The 15,149-nt window shown below is 38.3% G+C and overlaps 1 protein-coding gene across 1 annotated transcript in view; it reads right to left on the bottom strand.

The window, feature by feature from the left end:
- Positions 1 to 337: 337 nt before the first annotated feature.
- The window catches only part of LOC145979793 (condensin-2 complex subunit D3-like), a 183,229-nt gene continuing 168,417 nt past the window's right edge, over positions 338 to 15,149 (bottom strand). The window contains exon 14 of the mRNA XM_083112785.1: positions 338 to 1,029. Within this exon, the coding sequence (XP_082968911.1) occupies positions 1,001 to 1,029 (29 nt within the window). The 3' untranslated portion in view covers positions 338 to 1,000. The remainder of the gene's footprint in view (positions 1,030 to 15,149) is intronic.

The following is a 15,149-nucleotide window of genomic DNA, read 5'->3' as shown; positions in this document are numbered from 1 at the left end:
TCAATTTCAATTCGGTCCAGGAACCTTCTTTTCCAGATCAATTTCAATTCGGTCCAGGAACCTTCTTTTCCAGATCAATTTCAATTCGGTCCAGGAACCTTCTTTTCCAGATCAATTTCAATTCGGTCCAGGAACCTTCTTTTCCAGATCAATTTCAATTCGGTCCAGGAACCTTCTTTTCCAGATCAATTTAAATTCGGTCCAGGAACCTTCTTTTCCAGATCAATTTCAATTCGGTCCAGGAACCTTCTTTTCCAGATCAATTTAAATTCGGTCCAGGAACCTTCTTTTCCAGATCAATTTAAATTCGGTCCAGGAACCTTCTTTTCCAGATCAATTTCAATTCGGTCCAGGAACCTTCTTTTCCAGATCAATTTCAATTCGGTCCAGGAACCTTCTTTTCCAGATCAATTTAAATTCGGTCCAGGAACATATTTTCTGGCTTCATTTAAATATGGTCCAGGAACCTCTTTTCAATAAAACAATACGTAACTTGGACCGAACTTAAATTGTGAGAAAAAAAGATTCCGTTCCTGCAGCAGAACCCAATAGAATTTGTGGATTCCTGAACCTTGAACAACCCTGCTATTATCAGCTATCTCCTCACTTTGTGACCTATTTACTGACCTTTGTTCATACTATCTCTTTCATTGATCTTGCCTTTGGTGTTTGTAGTCATACATTAATTTCTAAGTGTTGTGAGGATTTGAGTTGCTTGAGAATGAAGAATTAGCAGATTCCTAAACAGCTAACCACGTGTTACCCAACACTAAGGCTATCATGCTTTACTGTGAATAACTTAATCTTAATTGACACAAACAGTGTGAGAGGTTTCATTCCCCTTTCATCTTAACTGATGACCTGGTCTTGACTTCTACAGATTAGCTCCGCTGGGCACTGTTGCAGAGATCAGTTGATCTTTCCTTCATTGTGAAATTCTTTCCTTATTCTCTCTTTATGGATATTTTATTTTGGATTTAGGAGTTTATTCTCTTGTATCTCATTCAGTGATCAAGGTGTCATGCATCTCTGAAAGGTAAGGAGGATGCATGATAATATTTTGTTCATTCTTTTCAGTATTGTACATCTCATCAAAACAATGCCTTAACACATTCTCTCCTTGCCTTATCTTTTTCATCAAACTGTGCAGCAGAGGCAATCTAGCTGACAAAACATATTAGTATTTGTGCTACATTCAGTGAATGCAGTAACAATAATGATTTAATTATCCTCAGGAAATTTCCAATTACATATCTCTGGGAAAAACAATCTGACAAAGTTTAAAAACAGGAGGGAGTGTGTTAAGCAAAATTTTTGTGGTACAATGTAAGCTCATAATTGTGCATTATGTATATTTTGTTAAACAATTGTTTTTTATTGTACATATTACCAAAAATGTTTTTAATGTGATTCAGAGACCTAGGTAATAAATAAACATATTAGAAAAATTAGTTTATTTTAAAACTTTATTAAAAATTCAATTTATTCCTCTCTTGCTGTTGTAGAAAGTTTTAAAAAAAGTTTATCGATACATGATTGTTGCTCTACAATTTTTAAATGTAATATGAAACAGTCTGTATGTATGATTATGTACTTTCTACATAATGAATGCTTATGCACTGTACAGTGGGATGTATAAGAAATACCAAGCAAATTGTCCATCACCATATTATATATTTTTTTGTTTTAGTCAATGAGATCTTCAAGAATCGAAACAAAATAAGCTGGCAATCTTTGCACAAGAGGACGTAAGAGTTAATTGTTTAAAGACACGTAGGATGCTAGGGAAAAATTAACGAAAATAGTTGTGGACAAATTGCCAAGTTATACTCATGCATCCCACTGTACAGTGTATAAGATTTCATAATAAACTTCACTATTAAAATTATGAAAGATTTTAAATACTTAAAATTAAAGGATTTTCACTAAACTTTACTTTGTTAATCTGCTTGCTTATACAGGAATTTTTTATTGGGCTGGTTGGTTATTTTTTTGGTGCTGGTGGGGGGTGATACTGGTGAATTCTGGGGGTACGCAACAATAAATAAAATTCCAATATATCTGTCTTGCCTCAACACACTAGTGCTGCTAAGTTTTCATATTCAAGTAACTCATGATACCAAATATGGTTCCCACTAGGGATCAAATTTTGAACTAGTTACACCAAAGGATTCCATGCTTATATACAGTGTATTCAATGTTAAGATGAGGTTTTATTCTATGAGCACATATGGTAAAGCATGCAGACTGTTACCCAATACATCCATTTCACTAAATTCACAAACCATTTACTTCAGATCCTTCTTTTTACTAAATCATGATTTTCACAATACACTGAATGATTTGCTTTCACACTGTTCATGTCATTCATTTGTAGGGAGTTTGTTACCATGTGGAGCAGTGCAGAGGAAAAATTACACTAACAGCGTGAAATATTTATCTGTGGTTTGCTGCTTGTGTACACAAGGTGGTATTTGAAAGACTCAACAATATGCAATGATGCATTATTTTTAATTCTGCAACCTGTATTTTAAAAAATTGTGTACATTTCAACTTAGAGCAAGATTAATTCAATGTAATTTAATCTACATTGCATGCATGCCAAAATAAGTTTTCATCATACTATCAAAAAATAAAATTGTATACATTACATGAACAAAGTTGTATATTTCTTAAACTGGCTACATATCAACACTCCTACAGTATTTTTTACAGGCCATGTATTGATTGATTGATTGATTTAGTTTATTTTACTTCACGTTTTGTGCCTCTTGGCTAATTTACGAAGATGGGGATGAGTGATGAAATTGATGAATGGACATAACAAACAGCCAAGCCGGAGCGGGATTCGAACCCGAGACCCTTGGCATAGCAGCACGATGTGCTAACCACTCGGCTACAGGCCATGTAAACTGATTATTTGCTATCATTGACACAATTATTGTTGGATTTAATTATCACCAAGGGCTAGTTTACGAAGGTCATTCAAGTCAAACTGGGACTTTTCATTTTTTGGAATAACCGAGAGTGCACACAAACTTTACTTGCACTGGCTACTAATACTGCATGGAGCGATGAACGTGCGTCACCTGTTAAACAAGATGCCAGACAAGCCTGCAAGTGCATATGTGGAACAGTATAATACGTACAATGAAATTCCTTGTGAATGAAGGTCTAAAACTGAGTGAAATTCACAGAAGACTTCAAGCACGGTATTATGATAGGACTCTTAGCTGCAGTAAAACATTTGAATGGTACAAACTCTTTAAAGACAGCTATACATCAGTGCAAGACAATTCGAGCAGAGATGGCTTGGAACTGCCTGTAGTTCTTTCTGTGAACATCCAGCAAGTGAGAGGCCTGATTCTTGGAAATCGATGGATAACATGTTGCAAACTTGCAAAACAGACGCATTTTCCCATGGGGAAAATAATGCTCTCAGATAAAATGCACTGGTTTGATAACTAAAGGCATTTGGTTTCTGCAAGACAACGAAGGCCCGCATACTCCCCACCACATGAAGTCGGCTGGGAATTACTGTCACACACTCCTTACAGTCCAGACCTTGCTCCAAGTGATTTTCCCTGTTTGTATTCTTAAAGGAGTTCTTCGGAGGCCACCATTTCAGCAGTGACGAAGAGGTGAAGCAAGCAGTCCAATCACCAATCCACCATACTGAGAAATATTTCTACAGTGCTGGTATCCAAGTACTAGTGCAGAAAGGGGAGGGGTTACATCAAGAAATAAATGTCTTTCTTTTACTTCCAAATGTGTTGTTACTCTGAAAAATGAAAAGTCCAAGCTTGACAAGAACACCTCTCGTATATCAACTATTGTTACTAGAATGTATTAAAACATAGAATAGCATTTTTACTCGTAGAAAAATATATCATAGAAGTATTATAATTTTAAGATACTGTATATGATTTTATTATTTTGAAGTTTAAGTGCAACATGCAGTGTAACCATTAAGAAGAAATAATCATTATAGTTGAAAGATGTTCATCGTTAATATTCATCATCCCATCCTCCTATTCACACTTTTTATTTGTGTATTTCTTTTAAATAATTTTCACTGTGGCTCTTTTGTATGGATGCTAAATTCTTATGACCTTGTAAATGTAGAATCTATGCAGACTGATTTTGCGAAGGTCCAAAAAATGTGTCATAGCATTTGTCATGATGAAAATGAGGTGGGTTCAAAAATTCGAGCTTTTACAGACTTAGGTATGCCCTTGTGCTGTTGGTAACCCAATCCCTTAATCATTGGTACATAGGATGTAACACAACAATTTTAAACAGTGTTATTGGCCAGAAAATGTAGCTAAGTTGGTCAAGGTGATTCTAAGACAAAAGTCAGTTAAGTCTAAACACAGTATACTGGGGGAACAATCACAAAAACATAACATCCCAAACTTTGTTGTATCAATGAATCAATGGAAAAAACAGAATCAAGGTATCAAGTAAAGGTGAAAAGATTAAAAATCAGTAACTTACGAGTGTGAGCATGAGATTGGTCAAACAACGTTTCGAAGGTTATACTACCTCCTTCTTCAGGTTGATGCGTAGTTTTCAGACACCTGACATGCTGCCTCATCGAGAAAGTGTTGGTTGAGGATTTAGGTCAAGAGGTATAGGAAAGAACATTTACTAAAAATACATTTTCTTTCCTATACCTCTTGACCTAAATCCTCAACCAACACTTTCTCGATGAGGCACCATGTCATAAGAACATTTACTAAAAATACATTTTCTTTCCTATATCTCTTGACCTAAATCCTCAACCAACACTTTCTCAATGAGGCAGCATGTCAGGTGTCTGAAAACTACGCATCTGTAACATATGTGTAATCTACAGTGCCTTGAGTCGGGGGGATCTGGCAGCACTGTCAGAGGAAGAAGGCTGAGGGTGAAGGTGTGGATCGGAGAGAGAGCAGCTCGATTGCTTGTAGAGGTCTTGTGATAATAAAGTATGTTGTTGACTAAGCGAAGTCTTTTTAAGAGATAGAAGACCACGAGACATGGCGCAGTCGTGTGGAAATGTTGCGACCCGAAAATAAAACTCGGGCTTCAGACAGGCGGAAGAACGGGTGAGTTGAGTGCCTACGTGTGAATTTTGTTCGCCGTCATGGAATCGGCCAAGATTCCCAAGGAATTGCAGCTTTCGGGTAATCTAAGTGAAAACTGGCGTCGCTTTCGACAGAACTTCGAAATATATATGAAAGCAGCAGGGCATAACACGAAGTCTAGTGACGTAAAAGTTGCCATATTACTTAATGTAATAGGTGAGGAGGCTGTTGACTTGTTGAGTACTTTTAGTTTGTCGGAAGAGTCCAAGAGTAATTATGAACACGTTTTGCTAGCATATGAAAATTACGCAAATCCGAGAAAAAATACTGTGGTGGAGAGGTATGTTTTCAACTCTCGTGTACAAAGTGAAGGAGAGTTCTTCGATAATTTTGTAACTGATCTCAAAAAACTGGTAAAGTCGTGTAATTTTGGTGACCAAGCAGATAGCGTGGTCCGAGATCGTATAGTTTTGGGTGTTCATGACAGAAGCCTACAAGAAAAAGAAATGTTAGCAATTGTGTTTGCAGTAGAAAAGTTTCATTATTACATTTATGGTAGGCAAACTGAAATTCATACAGATCATAAGCCATTAGTCTCTATAATGCAGAAATATGTAGCAAATGTTATGTCAAATAGGTTACAAAGGATGAAGGTGAGATTGTTGAAGTATAATCTGAATGTGGTGTACATTCCAGGTGTAAATATGCACATTGCAGACTTGTTGTCTAGGTCGTTCATAAAGGACAAAGTACAGAGTGATCCATTCTTAGCAGAAGTTGTCCATAGTGTAACCAACCATTTGCAAATCAGTGAATCACGAAAACAAGAATTTTGTGAACACACCAAAAAAGATCCAGTTCTTTGTAAAATAATGGAGTACCATACAAATGGTTGGCCAGTGGAAAAGAAATATGTGCCAGATGAAGTAAAAGTGTACTACAAGTTACGTAGTGATATTCATGTAGAAGGTGGATTAGTGTTTTTGGGACATAAAGTAGTTGTACCATTAAACTTAAGAGAAAAGGTTCTAATGTTACTGCATGAAGGTCATTTTGGCATTGCTAAAACTAAACTGAAAGCAAGAAAAGTGGTATATTGGCCAGGGCTAGCAACAGATATTCAAAATTTAGTCCAAAATTGTAGAGTATGTGAAAAACATCAGAGGTCAAATTGTAAAGAACCATTAATCTCGCATACTATTCCAGAATTGCCATTTGAAAGGTTAGGGGTAGATATTTGTGAGTATGGAGGTAGATCTTATCTAGTAGTTATGGATTATTACTCTAAGTGGTTGGAAATTAGGCCACTAAAGTCTAAAACATCGACAGAAATAATAGATAAACTGAAGTCTATATTTGTAACTCATGGGATTCCACAAGTTGTAGTTGGTGATAATATGCCTTTTGGATCATTAGAGTGTAAAAAATTTGCAAAACAATGGGATTTTAATTTTATAACCAGCAGTCCCAGGTATCCACAATCAAATGGACTTGCTGAGAAAGCTGTAGGAATTGCTAAGTCATTGTTAAAAAAATGTAATGAAGAAAACAGTGATGTGTTGTTAGCTCTTCTAGAGTACAGGAATTCTCCTGTAGCTGGTTTAGATATAACACCAGCTCAGATGTTGATGAGTCGAAGAGTAAGAACTAGGTTGCCTATTCATAAAGAATTATTCAATCCGGAAGTACAGTTGAATGTAGAAAAAGTACTAAAGGAAAAACAGGATAAATCTAGGAGTTACTATAATAAGTCAGCTCATGAAAGACCTAAGTTTAAGCCTGGTGAAAACTGTTTAATTCAGAGGGATAAGGTGTGGGTACCAGGTCAGGTAGTTGCAAGTCATGATTCTCCAAGGTCATACATGGTTAGAGATGAAAACAATCAATTGCTTAGAAGAAATAAGGTACATTTAAGAAAATCTAACAATGCTCCAATTTTTAAAAATGTCTTAGATGATGAACCTTGTAATGTCAAGACATCTGTAGTGTGTCCAACATATGAACCTTGTAATGTCAGAACGTCAGTAGAATCTCCAAACTCTGTAAAAAGTGGAACTGAGACTGAAACAAACAGCAGTAAAAATATGTATGTAACCAGGTCTGGTCGAACTGTAAAACAGCCAGTCAGACTTCATGATTATGTTTAGTAATTTGTGTATAAGGAATTATTGTAAAGGGGAAGATGTAACATATGTGTAATCTACAGTGCCTTGAGTCGGGGGGATCTGGCAGCACTGTCAGAGGAAGAAGGCTGAGGGTGAAGGTGTGGATCGGAGAGAGAGCAGCTCGATTGCTTGTAGAGGTCTTGTGATAATAAAGTATGTTGTTGACTAAGCGAAGTCTTTTTAAGAGATAGAAGACCACGAGACAGCATCAACCTGAAGATGGAGGTAGTATAACCTTCGAAACGTTGTTTGACCAATCTCATGCTCACACAGATAAGTTACCGATTTTTAATCTTTTAACCTTTAGTTGATATTTGATTGTGAGCAATTCGCACATTATCACTATGTTACAGAATCAGGGTGGCTTCTCTAGCATCATGATAAAATTCAAGTATAATTCCCGGTTTTCAAGGTGAACTTTCCAAAAAATCAAGGGTACAAGCAGATGTTTTCTCTATTTGAACCTTACTCATTACAGCCTCTCACCCCCTCCCCCCAAATATATTAACAATGTAAAGGGTCTGTGCAATTTCAATTTTGCACAATTCTCATTTCAATTAAACTGTACACATGTATATATTTGGAGTTGTATATTATGGAGTTTATATTTGGCATTTTGCATGCTCAAAGTCAAAATACATCAACAAACACAAGTCACAAATGGTACGGGACATATTAATCTACGAAAATTAAAAATTCAAGCAGAATTCATGCATAATTCCCGGAGCCAATAATTCACACATAATTCCTGGAATTCAAGGAATTCCCGGTGAGTAGCCACCCTGAGAATCTTTTTTTACTTCCTTTGGGTCTGGAATAACCTCACTGTATAGCTAGCGAGAAGTGTCTAGAGAAAGGTTACTGGTATCAGCATATACTACTACTACTACTTAAGGTAATTTGCCAGCCAAACTTGGTTGCATTTGTTTCTGGTGTATGAGCTGTGAATATTGCTTTGGTACCCTGGCTTAAACAAGAAACTCCTCAATACTAGCCCCAGCCTACGCTGTGCAAACCTATTCACATACACACTCAAGCCAACAATGGTACAACTTCTTGATTTCCTTTACACACACATTTGTAGACTCCCCACTGTTCGTCATGCACATAGCCTACATGTTCGTTTACCCCAACGGCAACCTCGCATGTGATAGAGATTCTCTCGGTTAATAAGCCAGGTCAACTGAAGATAGGCATGATGGATAACTGAAATGGCTGATATTGATAACCCAATAGAAGCTTCAAGAAGTGTTCTAACACATGCAATTTTAAACACACAAGTACCATGAAGAAGGAACCAGTTCAAGCATTTGTTTGTCACACTAGGCGAGTGACTGATTTGGTTTATTTTACTTAGCTTTTCTGCCATTTTGGCTAATTATGAAGATGAGTGATGATATGATGAAATTGATGAAGGGACACTCACAAAGAACACTCATGCCCAGGCTGGGGGAAGTGAGGACTGGTTTGCATTATATCCCAATTGTCTCACATTAAAGAAATGAATATGTGGGAAGAGAGAAGAACTGTATCTGTGACAAGCAAACAATAAACCACACCCACTCCCTTCCTAATGATTGATTAATTATTAACAATTATAATGGGTGCATCAATCCCACTTACTGTTTCAAGTTTTCTTTTGCATGGTGTCTATGGCATAATATGCATTTGTGTTAGTGTGATTAGATTAGATCCCTATTTACATTAAATATTTGTTGCATTACTTTTATTTATTTTGAAGTCATTTGCATTTTGGGCCAAGTCCAATACACAAACAATTTGCATAGTACACAGATCTCATGGTAAAGGAATAAATTAATCATGCATGTAGCAGATTTTGAGCGATGGTGGTCTAGTCAGTAGGGCATCAGACTGTCATACAGCAGACCCGGGTTCGATTCCTGGGATGGATGATCTAAGGTCAGAATATTTCAAGGCTCGTCCCAGCATAAAGCAGCTCTGGGGCTCACCCAGCCTCAAATCAATGGGTGCCTGGGGGCAACCCTGTGTGTGTGTGTGTAGGGGGGGATTAAGGCATCCGGAGCATGGTGCTGATCACATCACCTCCAAAATAGTCAAGATCGAGAATGTGTGGGACCCTACACCCACATCCCCTAAATGTTCCATCATGGCAAAGTGGTATATGCATGGGGAACTTTACCATTACCTATAGCAGATTATATACTACTTACGTTCATCATTCTTACATTACATTGAATTCACAACTACATTCTTGCCTTTCATTACGAATTTGGCTTTTTTCATGTCTGAAGAGAATATGCTTTTATTACACAATCTCCATTATGGCATGTGCATTTCTTTCTTTTTGGCTTTATTGTAAAAAAATTCCTTTAGTGCCCCTTATAACCTGAAGTGGAAGCTGTTAGGTGGGGGTTGCTGAGGTCTTGGGACTAGCTAGGGAGACGGTCCTATGTTTTAACATAGTGACCATCAGTCAGCTAGGGGATGCTTTGCAAAAATTATGCTAGCTGAAGGATACCACCCCCACTCAATTCAAACACTGGTACTCCTGCATGTTAGAATTGCTTTAACCTTTAGCATACGGGAGCTTCACACAAGTATCTAGCTCTTCCGGATGGGAACTTTTCAACCATGCACTTGTCAAACTTTAAAAAATTGTAGCTGGAGAATTAATAGCCATAGATATATATATATTTATTTATTTTTTGGAATGGCAGGGCAGGAAGAAGAAAATTGATTTTTTTTTTTTAAAAAAAAAATGGTATTCTGTCCTGTGGCCACCACAATACACCAAAGTGAATAAAAAAAATTAGCAGTGGTACATTCCTATAACCATGCAAAGTCGCATTGAAAATAGGCTGATACCTCTTGGGTGAAAATAGTGTTGTGTAAGACTAGTAGTGTTGCCAGATTTTGGAAAAAAAAAAATCCAGAATTTCACTCCTACCATCAACCCTATGGGTGCTGGACAGACCAAATTTGCAGGGAAGCACAACAAATATTATGCAACATTCGAAAGTCGCAATTTTTGGGAAATTTTGAAAATTTGGCATCCCTCCCTGAACTCCTACTTGTTACAAGTTGTTAAAGTGTTCTTTTGTTGTCACTACTAATGTAAAAGTGAAATATAACAGCCAAAATTGGCGGTTGAAATGTAATGAACTGTACCATATTGTCGAACAAAGACACCTGGCAGATTCCAAGTGAAAGGCTGCGGTCACAATGGACGAAGAGTACATTTACCTCAATAGAAGTGGTCACATTCAGTCAATTATGCATCGATGGCAAGAGGCACAGCAACTTTGTACGCTATTGCCGGGACACTTTTCAAAGGGGCTTGATGATTGTCACTGGATTTGGTTACGCAAGGAAGATCCCAGTACATAAGGTGGACAGAAATGTGAAGGTGAATGCTGCCCCCTTTCAGTCATCCATCATGACCCCTATCTTTCATACGGAGAGACACTCAAAATGTGCACATTCATGTGGATAAGGCACAAGCCATACCGCCCAACATTCCTCTGCTTTTATCAGGAGATGGAGTGGGAAACAGGGATCCGTGTTATCCCAATTCAGGACACTCTGGTGTAAAAGCCCTGATGTCAGTCCTAAGGATTTGTTTGTGTGCATTCGGACACTTGAAACATCGTCATTCATGTACCCTTCCTGGCCTTTGGAAAGCCCGCAGAGAGGAATGAGAAAGGATCCCCATGTCCGTTCTCCAACGTAGTTTCATACGACGGAAACTCCGATGCAGGACAATAGTTCACAATGGTGGTGGTCGACAGAACACAACCGGTGGTGGCAGAGGGTGGCTACTCTAGGAACATGACAAAATCCAAGTATAATTCACGGTTATCAAGGTGAACTTTCCAAAAATTCAAGGATACAAGCAGATGTTTTCTCTATATCAACCTTACGTATTACTGCCTCTCATTACCCACCCACACACAGAAATATATTAAGAACATGAAGGGCCTGTGCAAATGAAATGTATCCAAAAATACTAATTCAATTCAATTGAACGGTATATATATTTAATCAAAGCATTCGAAGATTAATATGGAACAGGGATGTACCTATGAAATACAAGAAGGTAATATATAACACATACCATGTGCCAATAATTACATATGGAGCAGAGACTTGGACAATGATAGAGAGAGACAAAAGAAAGATGCAGGCAGTGGGGGAAATTTTTAAGGAGTATATTGGGGAAGACTAGAAGGGATAGAATAAGGAATGAGGAGATCCGACAATTAGTGGGTGCGGTGAAGCTTCAGGACAGGATAGATCAGGTACAGATGAGATGGTTCCGAAACATGAAGAGGATGGATGCAGAAAGACTGCCAGTAAGAGCTTACAATGCATGAGTAGGAATTAGGCCAAGGGGGAGACCATGATGTCGGTGGAAAGAGCAGATAGCGGAGAGTGTTAGGAGAAGAGGACAAGATTGTAACACCGTAGAAAGAGAGGAATGGTGGAAGACCAGGAAAAAATGGAGAGGCTTGACTTCTATGCCAACCCAGCCAGAGTCAGGAAACGGCAAAGGATGATGATAATATATTTAATTCAAGGTGCAGTTTACATTTGCCATTTTGCACACTCAGACTAGAAATATATCTACAAATACAAGTCACAGATGTTACGGGATTCAGTAATCTATGAAAAATTGTTAGTTGTGTAACAATTTCAAATTTACCTAATGGACTTCAAGATACGTTATCTTGCAATAATCTTCCGTCTGTCAGATAGATTGTTCTGCAAAGGACACTGACAAAGTAAACGGATTCGCAGAATTCTCTTTTATTTTCCTTCCTCAATAAAAATAAAAGCTAAACTGTGAAAAGCTTGCATCAGGGCATTAATAAATATGTATATTAAATTCAATGGGATCTGGATTAATAGAAGTTGCAATTTTTCATGTCTAGAGAAAAATTCAAGCAGAATTCACGCATAATTCCCAAAGCCAATAATTCACGCATAATTCCTTGTGAGTAGCCACCCTGTGACAGCATGGCATTTCATGAGGTCAGTACACCTTGGAAGTTGTTTGGATATATCCCAATTAATATTAAATTAATTTTTGACCTACTTACTGACCTTCCCTTGGAAAGCAGGGTTAACATCTACAATCTGCAGAATTTGTCACTTTATTGATTTTGGGATGGGAAGTTTATAGGTTGTAACATGTCAAGTAAACCAAGTTTTGTAATTTCATTAAAAGTCAAATAATATAGTAACAGCCAATGCACAAATACAGCTCTAGAACAATGTTACCTCAAGAGTGATTCTAATTGGTATTTCAAGTCCACTTTATGCACAGTAAGGCTAATCGGGACTGGACCTACAGTTTAAAGTGGGATTCGAACCATTAGGTGCCTCCACCTGGTATCGAACCTGGGACCCCCTTGATTACAAGGCAACGACGCTACCACTATGCCATTTGGGAGGCCCTAGCTTTCGAGTAAGCCTGTAGTATTTTGCATTTTGCTGATGTGAAGGTAAAACACACTCGTCTGTAGAGTTCACGAGGAATTTTGGTAATTTAGCATGAACCATCGTCAGTCAAACAGATCTCCAGACCTACCAATTGAAGTAAATGTACTAATGCCCATTTTTCATGCACCACTCAGTATTCATATACTTTGAATGAAGACCAAAGTGTACCAATGAATCTTAATTTCCTTACTTAGTTCAAGAACTAAACTTGTTCTTGGACGGCCAAGGCCTGTTCAGGGCATTTTCATTAGGCAAGGTGTATTTGGTGCATTCAATCCCATTATTCCTGTTATGTGACTTCCTAGACCGAAGTCTGCTATTTCTATTAAATAGATCCCCAATTACTGGTTCACCATGGAAATATTAGTGCTCATTGAGATTGAACCAAAACTGCTCACACCAAATGCAAGACCTAAATATTCAGCTATGCATGGACCCCTAATTTGGAACACTAAATACCAGGATTGGCTTTTCTGGCAAATTCATGTTTCCCAGGATAAATTTTTAACATTTCATACTCGTAACTAAAATTTACAGTAAGAATTCTCTCTCATTTCCAGTAACATTTCTTGTGTCAGAGTCCAATAATTGAAACTAAATTTAATCATACTTCTACTTTTTATACAATTGCATATAGCACCGTGCCATGGAGGCACATTTAGGGGATGTGGGGGTAGGGTCCCACAGATTCTCGATCTCGGCCATTTTGGAGGTGATGTGATCATAATACCCAGCACATTGGCAAGATCATATACTTTATGTGGGCAAACAACTCTCTTGTGTGAAATAATTTCCTTCTTTCCTGTACAATCTCAAAATAAGACACGAGAGAGAGAGATTGACTGAATGAGTTTGTTTATTTCACATTGCTTTTTTGCCAATTTTGGCTATGAGGATAAGTGATGATTTGGTGAAATTGATGAAGGGACACTCATAAAGAACCCCTATGCTCAGGCTTGGATTCGAACCCAGTACTCCTGGTGTAGTAGCATGCTGTGCTAACCACTCTGTCATGGGGGAGGGGGGGTGGCTGAGAGTAGTCATGCTTGCTTGGAAGACAGACGTGTCTCTCAAGAATAAACCAAACTCCATGATGCAACAGCCCTCTGAGGTAGGATCTGAAAGCTGCTTTTTCATTGGGTGACATGTGACCAGCACATCTCACCTCATTACCACTGTTTTCTGAATTTCAAGTACAGAGCCTGCTATTTCAAGTGGCTCCCCAGTTGTCTCATGATGCTGGGTCAACACTGCAAACTTGTGAGCTCCCAGCAGGAATTGAGCCTGGAACTGCTTGCACCAAAGGCAAGAGCACTAACCCAGAGGCATCGCGTGCATGTAACCGGTATTACCACAGGAATAGCAAAATGTAAAGAATTAAAAAGTAGTTTCAATAAAATGACAACATTGTTAAATACGTTAACCAACAGCATTGCCATCGAGTAGATTGCAGAGGACATTTTTTCTGTAGCCGACAGAAGCAAAGAGGGAGGCCATTCCGCTACCCTGAAGAGGTAACAAGAGCAGAGGGCACCAATGCAAGGGAAGAGGGGGGAAGACTTTGGGGCAAAGTGTGCTACGGTGTTATTCATATGCCTGTTTAGGGGGCCAGTTACCGGTCAGGCCTGCCGGAACGGGCCAGTTTTGTCACATTGGATTGGCAGAAAAGAACTAAATCCTGCCTAAAAAGGGGATACTATTTCTCTGAAGCAACTAGAGGAAAATATAGCACCTTGGTGCAATCCGTGATCTAGATAAACCTTTCTCCAAAATACCATCTAAACACCACTCTGTTTAGATTACTCGGGCCGTTTTTATGAGGTGATTAGACTATCGGGCTATGGCACCTGCGGTCCTGGGTTCAAGTCATGCCTTTGGCATGATATGGTACTAAATTGGCAACAGTAGTACATACAGCTGGGCTTGCCTTCCACATTCGCTGGAGAAGCGGAGTTCTGTCGTCTGCTCACCACACAACGTCAAACTGACCTGAGAAAAGTGTGGTTCTTCTTCCCCTTTGCACCCCATTGCAAAAAATATGGAGACAGATGAAGAATTGACAAGGCCTGACCACTATTCATTGGATTCTCGTGGTAATTGCCTCGTCATGAGTGGTAGTTCATTCTAGGACTGTTTGCGGCTAAATCACTGAGCGGATTGTAAAAAAAAAGAACAAAATGAACAAAAAAACTAGATCAAATACTTTTTTCTGGGGGGGGGGGTGATAACATCCAGCAGGCATAATTGTCGTACTGATGGCCGATAACACTTTTGAAAAAGTTACGCCATGCCACTGCACTAACCATTTCGCTACATGGGAGTCTGTCCTTTAATCACTTAAGTCTTCATACAACCAAATATTCAAGTTATTTCCCCATTGCTAATAATTTTCACATTGCTTCCTGCAATTCAGGGAATTCAACATTAGCAG

This window comes from Lepisma saccharinum, chromosome 26 (assembly GCF_977018435.1).
Source record: "Lepisma saccharinum chromosome 26, izLepSacc3.1, whole genome shotgun sequence".
Classification (NCBI taxonomy): domain Eukaryota; kingdom Metazoa; phylum Arthropoda; class Insecta; order Zygentoma; family Lepismatidae; genus Lepisma; species Lepisma saccharinum.
Note: the sequence above shows the minus strand (reverse complement) of the source record. Positions and strands in the feature narration are given on the sequence as shown.